The 16,557-nt window shown below is 46.5% G+C and overlaps 1 protein-coding gene across 2 annotated transcripts in view; it reads right to left on the minus strand.

Annotated features, from left to right (window-relative positions):
• Nucleotides 1–1,012: 1,012 nt before the first annotated feature.
• TRAF3IP2 (TRAF3 interacting protein 2) overlaps nt 1,013–16,557 on the minus strand; it is a 38,434-nt gene continuing 22,889 nt past the window's right edge. Inside the window, exons 4-9 of one of the 2 annotated variants that reach the window (XM_037065058.1) lie at nt 15,603–15,781; nt 13,462–13,550; nt 8,660–8,728; nt 7,557–7,673; nt 3,883–3,957; nt 1,013–1,602 (exon numbers count right to left, since the gene is read on the minus strand). In XM_037065058.1, the coding sequence (XP_036920953.1) occupies nt 1,456–1,602; nt 3,883–3,957; nt 7,557–7,673; nt 8,660–8,728; nt 13,462–13,550; nt 15,603–15,781 (676 nt within the window). In that variant the 3' untranslated portion in view covers nt 1,013–1,455. Of the gene's footprint in view, nt 1,603–3,882; nt 3,958–5,290; nt 6,015–7,556; nt 7,674–8,659; nt 8,729–13,461; nt 13,551–15,602; nt 15,782–16,557 lie in introns of those variants that run through there. The other variant, XM_037065059.1, reaches the window with a different exon arrangement.

Below are 16,557 nucleotides of genomic sequence, written 5' to 3' on the forward strand. Positions count from 1 at the left end.
AAACAAAACAAAACAAAAAACAAAGACGTTTCATTTTACTCTGAAGACATCTAGGTTATAATGTAAATATAACTAGTGTTCTTTACATTTCATTAGCAAAGTTCCTCATTTAGAGCTGAGAAGTGTGTGTCTTCCCTCCGCTGACATTATAGGGGTTGGACTATCTCAGAGCACAGTTGAGCCTTGTTTAAGAGGTTAGGCAGACAAAAGAAACAGCGCTCACTCCCAAAGTCTTCATATTGGCTTATTCATCTTGGGCCATAACTAAATCATCCCTCCTTATTCTATATTGTAGAAAGTACTATATTTTATATATTTATATATTTGTTTATTTTTTTGTAGACCAGGTGAGCAAGATATACATTTTCCCCTAAAATTATTAATGTGAAGATATTGTTGAAGAGATTTTAAAACACAGGAAGAAAATGTCCCTGCTAAGAAAATGTAATTTCATCCCCAATGAAATATAATTATGAAAATGAAAACTCAGTCATTCCTGAGGAGTATTTAGAATTTAGATTTAGACCTTCAACCTTTTACAGTCATCAGAGATACTTTTTTGTCCATGTCACTTTATAAATGAGTCCCTGGAGTTTCGGAGGTGAAAGGACTTGCTTAAGGTCACACAGCTAGTGAGTGATAGAACCGAGACTAGAACACAGGTCTCCCAAGCCACAATGCTAGCCTGCGTTATACGTCCCCTATCACTTCATGTAATGCACGAATGTTTTCACCCATGTCGCCAGACCCTAAGAACTATGATTCTAGTGAGAATCATGGCCATGGGTTGTACAAAGCTGTTTTGTTTAAAAGTTCTACTAAAAGAATAAAGCTTCCAAGATTGTGTTAAAGGGATTGTTTATCTGACTTGAATCTTTTAATACAAAGTAGTCTGTTACATTGCATCTAAATATTGCATCTAAAAAGGCATATTGATATCCCCTGAAGCAACTGCCCATATTGTTATAAATTAATATATATCTACCTCCTTTGAGATTAGTGAAACCCAATGTTACAAAAGAGTAAACATTTTATTGTATATACATGAATCCTCCTGGTCTGAGGCCACACAAGTGTTTGGTTAACACGTAAAAGTGGCCTTAAGCGATGGAAGGGCATTCGTGGTCATTTACATACATGGCAGCACCATCCACACGATCTCCTTGCTGAGCAGTGAGAGGCCCAGACTGGACAGTCAGAGGGTGAGGAGGAGTAGGCAGTGCGGCTAAGGAGCGGGGAATGCAGAGCAGCTGGGGCCTCCACTTCGAAGATGTCTGTGGAGGTCTCAGGGGGAAGCACACTGTGTAGAACAGCTTTTCTAGGGTTGGAGGGCCCCTCAGGGAGGGACTGAGAACAAACGGCCGTGAATGCTGCCGACCAGCCTCAGCTAGAAGAGTCCCCGTCAGAACAGGGGCCCCGCCGTGGCATGGCCTGGTGATCTGGGGACGGAGGGTGTCACAAGGGAACCACCTGAAGGGTGGGCAGAGGCCCCCTCGGAGGAGCCACGTACTCTTCCTCTCTGAGCAGTCGCAGCAGGATGTTTTTTTTATTCTGGGGCCAGCTGTAGATGTGAGTGTTCTGAAGCCAGGTGGGCACATGCTCCTATGGGAGGGAGAATGACAGGAGTAAAGGCCGTGAGAGGAAAACCTGGATTCCAGATCCTAGACTCAGTTCCCAAACACCTACAGCCTTTTCTTCAGGGGCGTTTTCTACTAACGATCCTGGGAGTTGTGCTGTTTTGCTTTTGGAAGGGGGTTAGCCTGTGACACGCTCTTGGCTTCGGGTGGGAGCTGTATATCTCATTATGGAAACCACATGTGCACAGCGTTTTCTGTCAGTCTCCCAGGCTACCTGCCCTTTGCATTTCAATGTGCTTTTCACCACCCTCACATAAAAGGGGTAGGACTGAGGTCATGGAGAGTGATGCGAATTCCCCTGCGACTTGGAAAGAAGTATGCCAAGCAAGGCTGTGGGCTTAATCTAATTCATTATCCTTTCACTCCAGCCACAGGTCTGGCTTGCAGTGGGAGGAGGAGCCCAGCAAGCCTCGGTTACCAGCAGAGGCAGAAACTGTGAGTCGGGGAGGTGGGGGTTGCCATTTCAGACTGCCCTCATGGAGTGGCTGTTCTGTTGGGGAAAGACAGATAACGAATAAGGAGGACGTAGAGTGTGTTCAGTGGTGATGCACGCTGCAGAGAAAGATAAAACAGAGGAAGGGGCTGGGCAGTGCTGGAGCCAGGGTGCGTGGTTTGCAGTTTTAAACAGGGTGTTGAGGGGAAGAGTGCAGGGGAGGGCGGCAAGCTTTAAAGAGGTCTGGTCCAGCAGGGGAGAAGAGCCAGGGCCAAGGCACCGCGGTGGGAGCATGCTTGGCCTGTTCAAGAAGCAACAGTGTGGCTAAAGAAGACCGAGTGAGAGCACAGGGGTGGGGGGCTGGGAGTAGAATGGGCTGTGTCACACAGGGCCCCGCAGGTTTTTCTGAGTAGGCGGTGGTCCTTTGGGGACTGCAGGATGAGCTTGGAATCGGGCCCTGCTATGTGTTAGGCAGCATGCAGGGTCCTGATGACGCCCGAATGGGAAAGATACAGTTACTGCCTTGAACAGTTACTTGTCTTACGAGAGAGTCCAAATATACAGAAAAAGAACCTATTTTCTAGGCAATGCTATACCCAGGGGGCAGGCAGTGTGAGCAGTCTGCCCTAAGGACAGGCAACAAAGGAAATATCTGAAGAAGTTTTAAAAACATCAATAAAACCAACTAAAAGTTACCCAGCTTTTTCTGTTACCATGCTCTAGTTATTCTGGACAATTGCTCCCAGTGCCTGCACTCCAACACAGACCACTGAATCAAGGTTGGCGCGGGGGGCGAGAGATCAGGAGAGGTTAGAGAGACTGGGTAACCTAAGGAGAAGCAAGAGTTCACCAGACAGGCCGGTCAGGGAAGGGCATTGCCAGCAGAGAGAAAAGAGCGTGCAAAGGCACAGAAACATAAAAGAAAGGTGGATATGATCTTGGAGTCAGTGGGAAGCCATTATAAAACTTCTCAGCTGGAGAGAGGTTGGAGCTACATCATGGATGTTCCTCTCTGACTGCAGGGCAGAGGATGGGTCCAGGTGGAGACAGAGAGTCCAGTGAGAAGATCTTTGGAGAGCAATGTGCACCCAGCTGGGCAAGGGATGGGAAGGCATACGATGGTGCAGGCTGTGAACTGTGCAACCCCAGGTTCCCATTCACATAACTTGGGCCCTCCCTCACCCAGGGCAGAAGTGTCAATGCAGTCCTGACATCAAGGATCCTCCAGGGCGAAGGTGGGCCTGAGCTCGGGGTGCTGTGGTCTGCCTCTCGAGACTTGTTCTACGCCACTGCCTTCCCTTTGCCAAGCCTGGTGTGTGGACTCAAATGGTTCTTTGGCCCCATCCCCCAAACCTGCTTGTATGCTCTTCTGGTGCAAAAACCCTCACATGAACCAGAGCAAAGTTCATTTTGGTGATTGTGTAGATTTAATTCCTGTATTCAACAGCTGTGAGAGCTGAACTAAGTGCAAGAAAATACTTCCGTGGAACAGCCAACAAAAAATGTACACATCTTGACTTTTATGTACAAGAGATAAGAAGTATCAGATGAACAGTCTTTTTTTGCTTGTAAGTTAAAACATAAGCGACTTCTTTGTGTGCAATGGCTGTTTGAACAATTAGGACAGAGATGGCCTATGAGATAATGCTCTCAGTTCCCACTGCTGAACTGAGTGGTACAGCTTGTCCATCTTTCGGGGAACACTGTTATCTCTAAGGAGTGATAAAGAGTTGACAAGGTTTTCCACGTAAAATCCCAGATAGCAAACAAAGCAAAGCTTGAATTCTAAGGGGTTTGTTGTTGTTTGTTTACCTTCTTAGCATTTGGGAAGAGCACAGGGATGAACCTGAAATTCATGCTTCCTTGTTTTATGAACTCAATCTGCATCTGGAACAGAACAAAGGCAAAGTTTAATTTGGGGACGAAGGTTGAAGAGCTAATGGTCCCTGCAAGCCTGCACCGCATTCTATCTGATTTTCTTTTTGAGTGCCACACCTTATAACCTGAAGCTCTCCCCATTACACATCTGTGCCATTTACTCATTCACCAGTCATTTACTGAGGGCCAGCTCAAAGTCATAGTCCATGCCAGACTGTGGGTTTCAAGGATTAGGATACCTTTTAGGATCTGTTGAGCTGGTTCCACCAGCCCACAAAAGCCAGATGTTTGCCTCTTCCCAATTCTGTGTTCAGTGACTTCACATTGCTAGCTTGAAATTGGCCATGGTGAGAGCGTTTATACCATGGAAATGGGCAGTTGCCATGAATCAGGATTTCGCGGGGAGTGGGAGAGACCAGTTTACTAGAATACCCTGGCACAATCCCTATGCTCACAAAGCCAGCAGTCTAGCAAGCACCCAGGTAGGCCAATTACCAACCAGAGTGCAGTCTAAAATGTATGAAAAACTGCTGTGGAAGCCTAATGTGGGGGCCATCCATTCTACATCATGCTTTGAAGGACAGTTACAAGGGAGGGGTCAGGGGTCTAGTACCCATTTGGGTACTAGAAGGAGGAGTCGGTTAGGCAGGGAAAATCGGGAGGAGGGGAACGACTTCTCAGCAGAGGAAAGAGCCCAAGCAAATGTCTGGAGGTGTGAAAACTATGTTAGAGGGTTGGGACCTGCTAGGAAAGCCTTGCAGCTAGATCACAGGATGGGCTGGGGAGGGAGCAGAAGACAGAAGACGAGGCTGGGAGGTGTCTCCCAAGCTTCAGGTTTCCCACACCAGTTCTGATTGCTCTGACACTGCAGTGGCCCAGAGAGATTTAACTGCCAGGAACTTTATCAAAACCAGAATTCGCAATCAGAGAGGAGTCAGAGTTTCCAAATCCTGTGACCAGCACCGAGTGTTCAGCCTTCTGATGACAGGGGGGATGAGGAATTATGAGTTCCTAACTATTTTACCTTCCAATTGACTTTTACTATAGAGCAGTCTCCATCGTGCATGGAATAAAAACAGGACTGAGAGGAACATGACAGCAGCAATGAATTCACCACAGAAACCCCTCATAAACACACGCTCTTACACACTCACGCTTATTTGCAAACACACACAAATTATCCACAAGGTGTTTTCTCAGAAACACCTCCCTTTGAAAATCAGAGGACAACACCAAAAGTGTGTTGTTGTTGTTTTTCACTGCCTTGGGGGAGAGAGAGAGGCAGACGGGGGGGGGGGGGGTGGCGGGCGGGGAGACATTGATGGGTTGCCTCTTGTAAGTGCTCTGATAGGAGATCAAACCGACAACCTAGGTATGTGCCCTGACTGGAAATCGACCCTGTGATCTTTTAGTTTATGGGACAATCTCCAACCAACACAGCCACACAGGCCAGGACCCAAAAGCACATTTTAAGTGACCCAAGTGCTGGGCAACTAAAAGCACCCACCACATCAGTACAGACACGTCAAAGGAGGGGCACTGTTTACAAGCTGAAGTGAAGAACCGGATTTCGTGTCTGACTTCCAGGACATGGTATCCTGTAAAATTTGTTTTTTTCACTAGGCTACTCAGTCTGTGGAGTGGCCAGCCAGCAGCAGCGCGTGTTTATTTTTCTCTCCTATTTCCAGATGCTGGCTTTCTGTGAAGTCGTTGGCTGTGTGATGCAGCTCCTCCTGGGCTCCTCTTCACTCCCTCTGCCCTGGAGTTTGCTGCTGCCTGGAAGGGACCAGGAAAGCTGCCAGGCGGGCAGAAGGCACTTCTGTATCTGGCCTCTCCAGCCGCTTCAGTGATGAGGAGGGGCCCAAGACATCGCTGCCCCAAGAAACTGAGTTTTGAGACAATCTGGTTCATGGCTGGGCACAGGCAGGCAAGCTCCAGGGCTGAGCTGTGTATTACTGCCTAGCATTGCCACACATGAGCAGAGCTCGACAGGCTTCCTCAGGAAATGGTAGGGACCCAGAGCCCTTCCCACACACCAGCTGTCAGCTCCTGGGACTGGCTGGTTCCTAGAGACGGAGACAGGACATCAAGTGCTTGGGGCTCATGCAGACATGCAGCCCCAGACAGCCGAAGGATGGCAGCACCCACAGCCAGCCATGGCCTTTTAGGGCAGAACTGGTTTTTTTCTGGCCCCTGACCCCGGGCTGTCAGAATGGGTGAGAGTGGGACAGCAGGGGTACATGCCTGAGGGCCCCGTGGCATTCCCCTCTGACCTTACCACCAGGCCTCAGCTTTTACTCTGGGTTGGTTCTGAGCGCAAATAAGTGGTTGGCACTTGATAGAGGAAGAGACAGAGACCCTGAAGACCCAGATGGGGAACACCCACCCAGCCCGCTTCTTTCCTGTGCTCCTGATCCACAGGAAGGACCTGATTTAAGTGAATTTCTCTTGAGGACAAACTGAGGACCCTTGGCTGCCCGACTGCCTCCTGCCTTGTGCTGCTCCCTTAACCCATCTGGACAATTTCTGCTCTCTGTCCCATCCTTCTGGTCTGGTCAGTGGTCCTTTAGGCCCGTTCCAGGTGGGCCTTCCCTGCTTGTGGAATATTAGGGCTGAAATGGAGCCTACAAGTTCTAGTCCAGCGATTTTCAAGACTTAAAATCTCAGAATCCTTGTTAAAGAAACAAGCCTGAGAAAGGCAGATGAGCTCTGGCTGAGATGGGGTGAAAGGCCCAGAGCACCCATACCCCCAGCACACAGGAGCGCCCATTTGGGACTCCATGGGAGAGTTCGAAAGTCACAAGTCTAGTCTGGCATCCTGGCCGAGCATGACTACCTCCAGAGGAGACCTAGGGTCACGGGAAACAGGAAGACTGCTGGCCCATAAAACAGCCAGGCCAGAGTCTCCGTCATGCTGAGTAAGTCTGATGCCCTATAACTTTCTCCCTCTGCTTTTAGTTGGACCGGGGCCCACAGTTCATGAGCTACGAACAATAATTGCTTCCCTTGACTGGGCATCCAATATGTGCCACACACTTCAAAAATCATTGCACTTAATCTTTACAACAGCTTGGCAAGTGTTAGTGACCCATTCTATGAATAGAGACACAGAGGCACAAAGGGGTTGTAGCCGTTGGCCCCGGTCACACGGCCTACACACGAGGAGGCTGAATTTGAACCAAGTCCGTCTGACACAACAGCACGAGTCCTTTCCACTCGGCTACTCTGCCTCTGTGAAAAGACGGGGGATGGGATCCGACACCAATGCAGGAACCTGGCTGCTCACTGCCCTATTGCCCCTCCCAGGACTTCACGCTTGTTGGTAAATAATCAAGCCGGCAGAGCTCTGCCGCCCAGAATCTTGGAACGCAGAGATCACAGATTAATCTTCCCTTGTTGCTGATAAGAACACTGTGTCTCAGAGGTGTAGTGAATTGCTCAGAGTCCCAAAGGTAGAGGGAGCAGAACCCATGTCTCCCTCTCCTGCCTAGGGTTCTTCACCCATATCTGCCACCTTCACTGGGTCTCTGGTGAAGGACAACCCTCCATGGAAGAAAGAGCCCATCTCTGAGGGCCTGTGAGGAGCTGCAGTTTCAGTCACCACTCACCATCCGATGAATGTACTTAGTGTGTAAGCCGTGCTCATCCTCGTCCAGCTGCGACTCAGCGCCTTCCACATCCTGTTTGTATTTGGGGCTGATTGCTACGATTATCATCACTGTCTTCTGTTAATGAGAAGGAGAACGCGTGTTTATGAAAGTGTAAAGTGTGGTCCATTTGGTGAAGGCAGGCTGGAACCTGGCCAGCAGGGCTGTAAGCTTCCTCTGACACAGTGAAGGATGGAGGCTGGGCTCATTCTCGTGGACAGTGAAAGGCTCTTGCAGACTCCTGTCTGCCCCTCTCCTCTCTGTCTCCCTCCCCGGCTCCCTTCAAACACGCAGAGCAAATGGCTCTGAGAGGGGCTCTTCTAAATGGATGTGGTTTTGTCCACCATTTTTCACAACCATCACTAATAAACGGCTAATGAAAGCCTGAATCACTAAGTGATTCTGCAACGCAGCAAAACAGCTCTTGCAACACCAACGATGACAAACCCCCTCCCTCCCGCAGATCTAAGCTGCCAGTTACTGCACTCCTGCCTGCCCTGCTTGTCGCAGCCAGGAGGGCCAGACCCCGCTGCACAAAGCAAGCAAACGTCAGGCGGCAGACAAAAGGAAAAGCCACAGAACCCCAGCCTGCTGATGCTCTGTCCCCAGCGCTCTCTCTCCAAAGGAAGCAGCCAAAGCGCGGACATGGACATGCTAGCAACAATCAATTTCTATCTTGTTAAAGCACAAAGTGCCTGGGAAAGCTCTTCAGCCCCGTCCTACAAAACACTTGGGGTGGCCTCAGATTAAATTGAATTCTGCCGCTCCCTCCCCACTCCTGCCTTCATTTCCTCCTTTCCTATTCTGGTCAAAAAATTGTTTGCTCTGATTGTTATCAACCACCTGTGTCTGGTTTGACCGTTATTTCCTGCCTGTGCATGTCCAGGAGGGCGACCCCATCCTTCCTCTCCAAGTCTTCGCAGGGCTGCCAACAAGGGAGGCTTTGTTGATCCTGTCTCAGCCCGGGACTCGGGGGGATGCCGGCGCTTCTTTCGTAAAATTGCTTCACGAGTTAATTGCCTTTCTCACCAGAAAATAAACTCCAAATTTCAGAATGTACTTACATCTCTAAGGTAGCGTTCCATCCACTTAATGATGTCAATGCCCCGGATTCTATCCTCAAAAATATCAATCTACAAGAAAAAGATGTGGGAGGTGGCTCTTAATGAGAAGCTTTATCTTGATGCTGAGCAAGAGAAAACACGAGACTATAAACATTTAAAAAACAAAAAAATTATTAATGCTGTTTGCAGGGAGGAACATGTAAGTCTGAAAAACAAAGTACAATTTTCTTAAAATGTTTCCCATTTCAACATTAGTAGGCACTGAATCACTTAAAATCCATAATTAGGATGTGCAGGTATGCATCAAAATATATCTTTGCCTACATAATAATTATGTTTTAAAAATCTGAGAGACATGGACCACCAAGTTGGATGTAAGCCAATAGTAGACAAACCAAGTATATCTATATCTATATATACATATATAGTTTGAAAGGCAGACATGATTCTGGAACATCTTAATGTGCACAAGGATTAAGATACAACTTTGATGCTTTACTTGCATTAGTCAGATCATTATTGTGGTATTATGTTCAGTTTCAATCTATATGTTTACAAAGGATTGTATGAGACTTGGAGCAAATCCCAGGAATAGTCACACAAACAATTACTGAGATGGTGGAGGAAAGGTTTATGATGAAAATCAAGAGGTCGACAAATTGGGCCTCGAAAAGACATATTAAATGAAGTCTTTGAAGCAGTATCGGAAGGGAGAAAAGCCAGTCACTTTATTTCACATAAGGCCTTTCTTGGGCTCAGACTTGTCCTACAGCGAGAGATGAGTGAGTGGGCACAGGGGCTCTCGATTGGAAGGGGGACTAAATGCTGTCATGGGTGGTTCAGGGAGAGTGTCCTGAGGTGGCATTGGTTGATTCAGCCACACTGCCCCCAATTGGTTGTCCTAAAGGGCATTCTGTAATTTAGGGCTGATTGCGTGAAGTCCTAGTCCTTCAGCAAGCTTTCCGTGCCATCTACAGTCCAGTCTCGCCTCTCTTCTCCCCACCTGCCCTGCCCACTTTACGCCCTCCTTTGGTGTCCTTGCACTGCACCCTAAAAACACAATGCAAGCCGCCTGCTGTCCGAATCCTCCCCAAACTCTACCCCATTGGGACCACAAGTGGCACTGGACAATGAACATGTTATTGTAACATTCTCTCTTTCACTGAATGTCTCATTTATGTCTGCCTTATCTCTTCAACCTGGGTCCAAGCCTCCTAGAACAAGATCCTGCTTCATGTGCACCAAACGGGCAGGTACATATAGGACACGATGCAAGTTTAGGGTATGTTCCTTTATTGATGGGACGGCAAACGTGGAACGGCATTCCTTTTGGTTTGGATGACCATTTGCTGCTTTAAAATGTCTGTCTGATGTGCAATGACTGTATAAAAATCCTGAGAAAGCTTTTGTTAATTCCCTCTTCCTGTGCCAGTAATCCACTTCTGTTATACAAGAGAGAAGCCCCATAAACTTGGGGCTTAGACAGGCAACCTGGCTCTACTCTTGGTTCTACACGTCCTGCTTGCCTGACTCTGGAAACATTACTACAATTCTCTAAGTCTTATTATCTTCATTTGTAATATGTGGTTAATAAACATACTTCCTAGGGTGGTTGTGAGAATTAAAATGAGTAAACATGGAAAAGGCATTTCATAATGCCAGGCATGATGTAGGTACTCAATAAATGGTTATTATTAGTATTGTTATCCCAGCACTTCAATTATTCCCTGCTGGGAGCCGGACCCTCTTGGTGGCACAGTGTACTGGACATCATCCATTTGTCTCTTCAGATCTCTGCCACAGTCCACAGCTTCCATCAGGCCATCGTCCCTACATGGCCACTGTAATGGGCCAAACTGTGTACCCCCAAGTCATTGAAGTCTTAAACTCTCACTCATGCCTCATAATGTGAATATGTTTGGAGATAGAGCTTTTAAGGAGGTAATTAAGGTAAATGAGGTCATATAGGTGGTCTCTTATCCAATAGGATAGATACCCTTATAGAATGAGATCAGGACACAGAGGACAGACCAGGTGAAGACAGAAGGAGAAGATGGCCATCTATAAGCAGAGAAAGAAGCCTCAGAATGAAATCAATCCTACTGAAACCTTGATCTTGGACTTGTAGCCTCCAGGACTGTGAAGAAACAAGTTTCTGTTGTTTATGCCTCCCAGTCTGGGAGGTGGACCCAGTGAGAGTGCAGGGTGGCTGGTCCCCAGTCCTGGCGAACCCAGTGAGGGAGCAGGGTGGCTGGCTGACCTTGGTCACACATTCGAGCGCAAATAAACCAAGCAAAGGAGTGAACAGTGACACAGACTGCTCACTCAGGCTAGGGCCTCAGTGACAGGAATTAGAGCCTGAAAGCACCAATTGGAAAGACTTTCAGGATCGAGGTGTGCCAGGAGAGTTCGTTGGAGAGACCCACAGGGTCCTGGAGAGTATACAAGCCCACACACCAGGGAGCCAGCACCAGAAGGGCCCAATTTGCTTGTGGGAAGTGGCAGAAAGGACAGAAATCTGAGAGAGAGCGGAATAAACGCCTTTGCTCCTCTCTGACCCCGCCCCCACATACAGTGTCACAACCCAGTGACTGGGTCGCCCCACCCTAGTGAATACCTAAGGCTCTGCCCCTCATAAGTAACAGGTGGGAACAGACCAAAACATTATGGCTCAAGAACAGCTCAAAGCCCCAAAGCCAATAATTCTAAGCGACCAAGAGATAGCCAAACTTTCAGATGCACAGTTCAAAATACTGGTGATCAGGATGCTCACAGAACTGGTTGATTTTAGTCACAAATTAGAGGAACAAATGAAGACTAAACTAATTAAAATGAAGGGAAATGCACAGGAAACCAATAGTGATAGAAAGGAAATTGGGACTCAAATCAAGGGAGTGGACCAGAAGGAAGAAAAAAATGACCAAACAGAAAAGAAGGAAGAAACAAGAATTCAAAAAGATTAGGAGAGGTTTAGGAGCCTCCAGGACATCTTTAAATGTTCCAACATCTGAATTATAGGGGTACCAGAAGGGGAAGAGGAACAGCCATGAGTGGAAAGCTTATTTGAACAAATAATAAAGGAGAACTTCCCCAAATCTGGCAAAGGAAATAGACTTCCAGGAAATCCAGGAAGCTCAGAGTCCCAAAGAAGTTGGACTCAAGAAGGAACACACCAAGGCACATCATAATTACATTAGCCAAGACTAAAGTGAAGGAGAGAATCCTAGAAGCAGCAAGAGATAAGGGGACAGTCACCTATAAAGGAGTTCCCATCAGACTGTCAGCTGATTTCTCAAAAGAGACCTTACAGGCAAGAAGGGGCTGGGAAGAAGTATTCCAAGTCATGAAATCCAAAGACCTACAACCAAGATTGCTCTATCTAGCAAAGCTTTCATTTAGAATGGAAGGGCAGATAAAGTGCTTCTCAGATAAGGTCAAATTCAAGGAGTTCATCATCACCAAGTCCTTATGATATGAAATGTTAAAGGGACTTATCTAAGAAAAAGAAGATGAAAAAGATGAACAGTGAAAGGACAGCAAACTCACAGTTATTAACAACCACACCTAAAACAAAAGCAAACCAAGAGGACAGCTAGATCAGGAGCGGAACCATAGAAATGGAGGTCACATGGAGGGTTAGCAACAGGGGAGCGGGAGGAGGAGAAGGAGGGAGAAGGTACAGAGAATAAGTAGCATAGATGGTAGGTAGAAAATAGACAGGGGGAAGTGCAAGAATAGTATGGGAAATATAGAATATAAAGAACTTGTGACACATGGACATGAACTAAAGGGGGGGAATGGTGGGGGAGGGGGTGTGCAGGGTGGAGGGGAATGAAGCAGGGGAATGGGACAATTGTAATGGCGTAATCAATAAAATATATTTTGAAAAAATTATAAAGAAAATATTCAAATAAAGACTCTTCTAAAATAATGTCAAATAATATTTAAAATGGACATTTATTTACTAAATGTTCCCTCTTTATCCTTCAATTCTCTTCAACTATCCATAGATAGTTCCCTTAGTTTTTTCCCACCCTCTAGAACTCACTGACACTGAATACCCAGAGGAAGCCTTTGGGAAGGATAAGAAGTGATTTCAGTGTTTGAAGAAAGCCAGCCTTCCAAGTAGGCTCCTGTGATATTTTATTTATTCTAAATAAAAAGTTACATGGCTTTAAGCTGTTGCAAGGCACTGCGGGGGAACTTGAGGAGCATGTGCTTCCTGAGATTCCTGCGCCAAGATCACAGTGAACTGGAGGGCTGGGCTGTCTACCTCCCCTGGAACTAGACTAGACCAGCTGAGAACCTGGACGTGCGGTAGCAGCATCACTGCTGCATCCAGATGTAGAACGGCAGCTGTGCACAGTGGGGTCAGGGCTTCTGTTTCAAACCTCACAGCCTGGTACCCAACAAAAGACCTTGTAAAATTAGTGGGTGGCCTGGTAAAGCCTGCAGCCTCCTGCATCAGGAAGCACAATTGAAGTGGGTATGAAAAAGGGCAAAGGTGCAGAGTGTGGCAAGAGGCTGGCTTTTCCTTCAGGCCAGAAGTCAGCTACCTTTGGGCTGTTCACAGGTGCTCAGGGTCACTCACTCAAAAAGTAGGCAAGGAAAACACGCTGGAGATTTTGGATACATTAGAATTAAAAAATAATTACTTAAATTCATAAGTACTTAGTTCATAATCACATAAATCAAATAATATAGTTTAAAACATTAACAGCTATTGTCATTTGTCTCCTTTTGTTTTTCTTTTCCTGTATTTACTTTAACTGTTCAGTCTTCTCTTTGAATCAAATACTTACTGCGGTTTGGAAGCCATTCACTAGCAAAAAGTTCACAAATTTCACCACCTCCATAGCTGTGTCCATGGAATAAGTGATAAAGACTTTCCCTAAGAGAGATTTTTCACACTTATTAGAGACTAGTCAAATAATAATAATTACATTTTGAACAATACTTGCACATTTTATGCAAGGTCTTTTGTTCTAGAACAACAAAGGGAGCCTCTGGACGGGGCTGGTCTGAGGGCAAGAACTTGCAGCAGTGTGGGGCACTGTCCTCAGGACACAGCTCTGCGCACCCAGAGGAGTGGGGGCCCATTCAGGGGCATCAGACTGCTCAGGGTGCATGGGAAGAAGAGGCACAGGGGAGAGCACTGGCAGGCTGAGACAAGCCAAGGAGGTCTGAAAAGCCACATTATGCATTAACAAAAAAATCCATCCCCCGGAACCTGCATGTCCTGAAGATCAGGCCGCCACCTGGTTTCTTAGAGACACTTGGCACTGTGCCCGAGGAATACTCTCACAGCAGGCCAAGAAGCTGAGTCTTGCTAAGGGGCCACCCTGCAGGGTCCTCCTTTGATCTCATGATGCTCTCTGCTGCCTCAAATTTTTGCTTGACAAGAGCAAGTGAGGGAAGAGGGAAAGTGGTTCCCCCACCCCCTCTGCCCTCCACATCCACTCAGTGGTGGGGGAAGGCCAGGAAGTTGGAGCAGACTAAAGCACAAGTCAGAAATGTCAGTACAACTTCAGCAGCTTGAAGGAGAGATGTTGCCTCTGGGCAGTCGGCATCGCTGTCTCCCTCGCTGCTCCCTAGGTCGACCCAGAGCAACAGACAGCATTGTGCTTACCCATTTGACCCAGTCAGCGTGAGAATCAGTGTTTTCTCAGGCTTAAGCCTTGGGGAAATTATCTGGCTAGCACGTTAATGTGGTAGATGAAAAATCTCTGTGTGTTGGTTTTTAGTCTCAGGAAGCTCCTGGGGCAAAGAGTAGAGAAGAGGGTGGAGCTGGGGAGAAAATGTGAGTCTGTATATATTAATCTATGTTTAGGCTCTTGTTTTTTAAAACATGCCTCTCAAATGCAAGTGTGTACAAAGGTCACACTGGCTCTTTAAGGAGCCAGGTGTATTGATGGCACTCAGCCTCTTTTCTTCTCAACACCCAACATTCAACCAATTCCTATATAAAAATTTAGGACACCCTTTATAGGTTATGGTAAGATAAATACGATTTATAGACTGATACCAGGACTATATTCTATTCATGGTAGCACCCATTCTTCAGAAATTCTCAAAATTAAACTGTGTAAGATTTTAAGATTTTTTAAAGTTTTTGAATGAAAAACAACAATGGGTCATAGTAATAGAAATCTTTCAAGTCCTAAATGACTAAAGAGCACAGATTTTGGAAATGAGTAAATGTCAAGGGTTTCATTTTCAAGGCTGGTTCAAAGAAGGGCCCAGATTTGGACGAGACTTGCTGAAGTTAACCTGAGCTTCTGGAGTCAGCATGGCAGAATATAACACCTTCACCAGTGGTGGCTGTTTGCTTAGAAATCCTGGAACTTATTGCCCCTGACTGGCCTGACTAGGAGAATATTTTGGTGCTATTTCAACATTTTTGTTTCTAGCTGCAAAATGGGGAAAAGGAACCATTACCTGACATATAGTCAAATGTTTCTTTAAATAAAAGCCTTAGTTTGCATTTGGTTGTAAGGCAGTGAGGAGAATGTGAGACTGCTTTTTCCCAACAAGATTGTTCATCCCCATAGGAAATGACCTCGTTCTTGATGGCTGCTGCTAATTTATGGTGAGACGCTAGTTCCCTGGCCACTACCACATGGGTATCCAATCAATTGACCCAGGGACAAGTCCACTCAAGAGCACTGTGTGGAAGAGGGAGAAAGCACTGGGTTTATTTGTTGTTGGGATGTATGTTTAGGAAAATCTAGTGGAAAGCACTTTGTGAGTATTGCTGGTAGAGTCAAAAATCACTAAAAACATTCATACAAAATGTTGGTCACTTTTTAAGCAAAGAGCAAAGAAGTAAATTTTATTCTTACTGTATATATGAGAAATATTTAAGATTATGGATGAATAATCATGAAGCACTCTCAAAGTATAAGGTTGGACAAGAAGAAGAAAGACACTGCAAACAACTTACGTAATTCTTCTGGCAAATTGCTTATTTTCAGAGTTCCTCTGGCTGGAGGGTTACTAGGAGGTCTGGGGACAGCGGCTGGAGATGGAGCCTGGGGACCCTGCGGTCTCAACTCTGCAGGCCACTCCCAGGACTCCTCGGGAGCGCCAGCTCTGTTACGGGGCTGGTTATACAGCTGGTCCCTGGAAAGGAATACATTCACAATGAAAATGTTCATTTTCAACAAAGGCACACCTTGAGAACAGGAAGGCTTTCAGAACTATGGGAAGATACCAGTGAGCTATCTCTCTCTTCTGCTTCCATTTGTTTTCTGAGCCACAGGAGCAAGGGTTGCTCTACGGAGTTTTGGTCACTGAGCAATAGGGCAGGCTGCCATGAGCGAGGGCCTGTGCCAGGACTCCAAAGAAGAAAGCAGGGTTTGATTTCTCAACTCAAGGACTGCTTAAGTGGGAAGATAAGTCTCATGGGTAGGGCTTACAAGGCCACCAATAAAACATAATATGTCATGATACGAGGTTGGTGTTACAGGCATTCAGATAAAAAAGGACTTTTACCTCATGATAGATAGCATCTAATTATATATCAAAAAGTAGAATGGCCACCTAAGTTTAAAAGCATTTATGTTGTTCATATATGGACGAATGTCTGATATCGAAGATCCTCTCAGGACGTTTCTACCGCATGGTCACATGGCCCCTTTACTATTGCTCTGGTTGCCGGTATCCCCATGGCCGTTCTGCCAGAAGAACCATCAGATGCACTCCTGTGAGATCTGGAAGTCAGAAGGAAATGGAACCCATGCTTCTGCTGCGTCTGTGGTTTCTGTCGGTGAGTGCCGTCATGAGGTGCTGCCTTCCTGGGGAAGCTCCCCAGTATTCAGTCACCAGCTTTGCATTGCTGCGGTCAGGGTATGGGCGTCCATTTTCGGGCCGCGCAGATCCAGCCAGCACAGAGGGGA

The sequence above is a fragment of the Sturnira hondurensis genome, unplaced genomic scaffold, assembly GCF_014824575.4.
Source record: "Sturnira hondurensis isolate 20B ecotype Veracruz unplaced genomic scaffold, ASM1482457v3 Scaffold0015596, whole genome shotgun sequence".
In the NCBI taxonomy this organism is placed as follows: Eukaryota; Metazoa; Chordata; class Mammalia; order Chiroptera; family Phyllostomidae; genus Sturnira; species Sturnira hondurensis.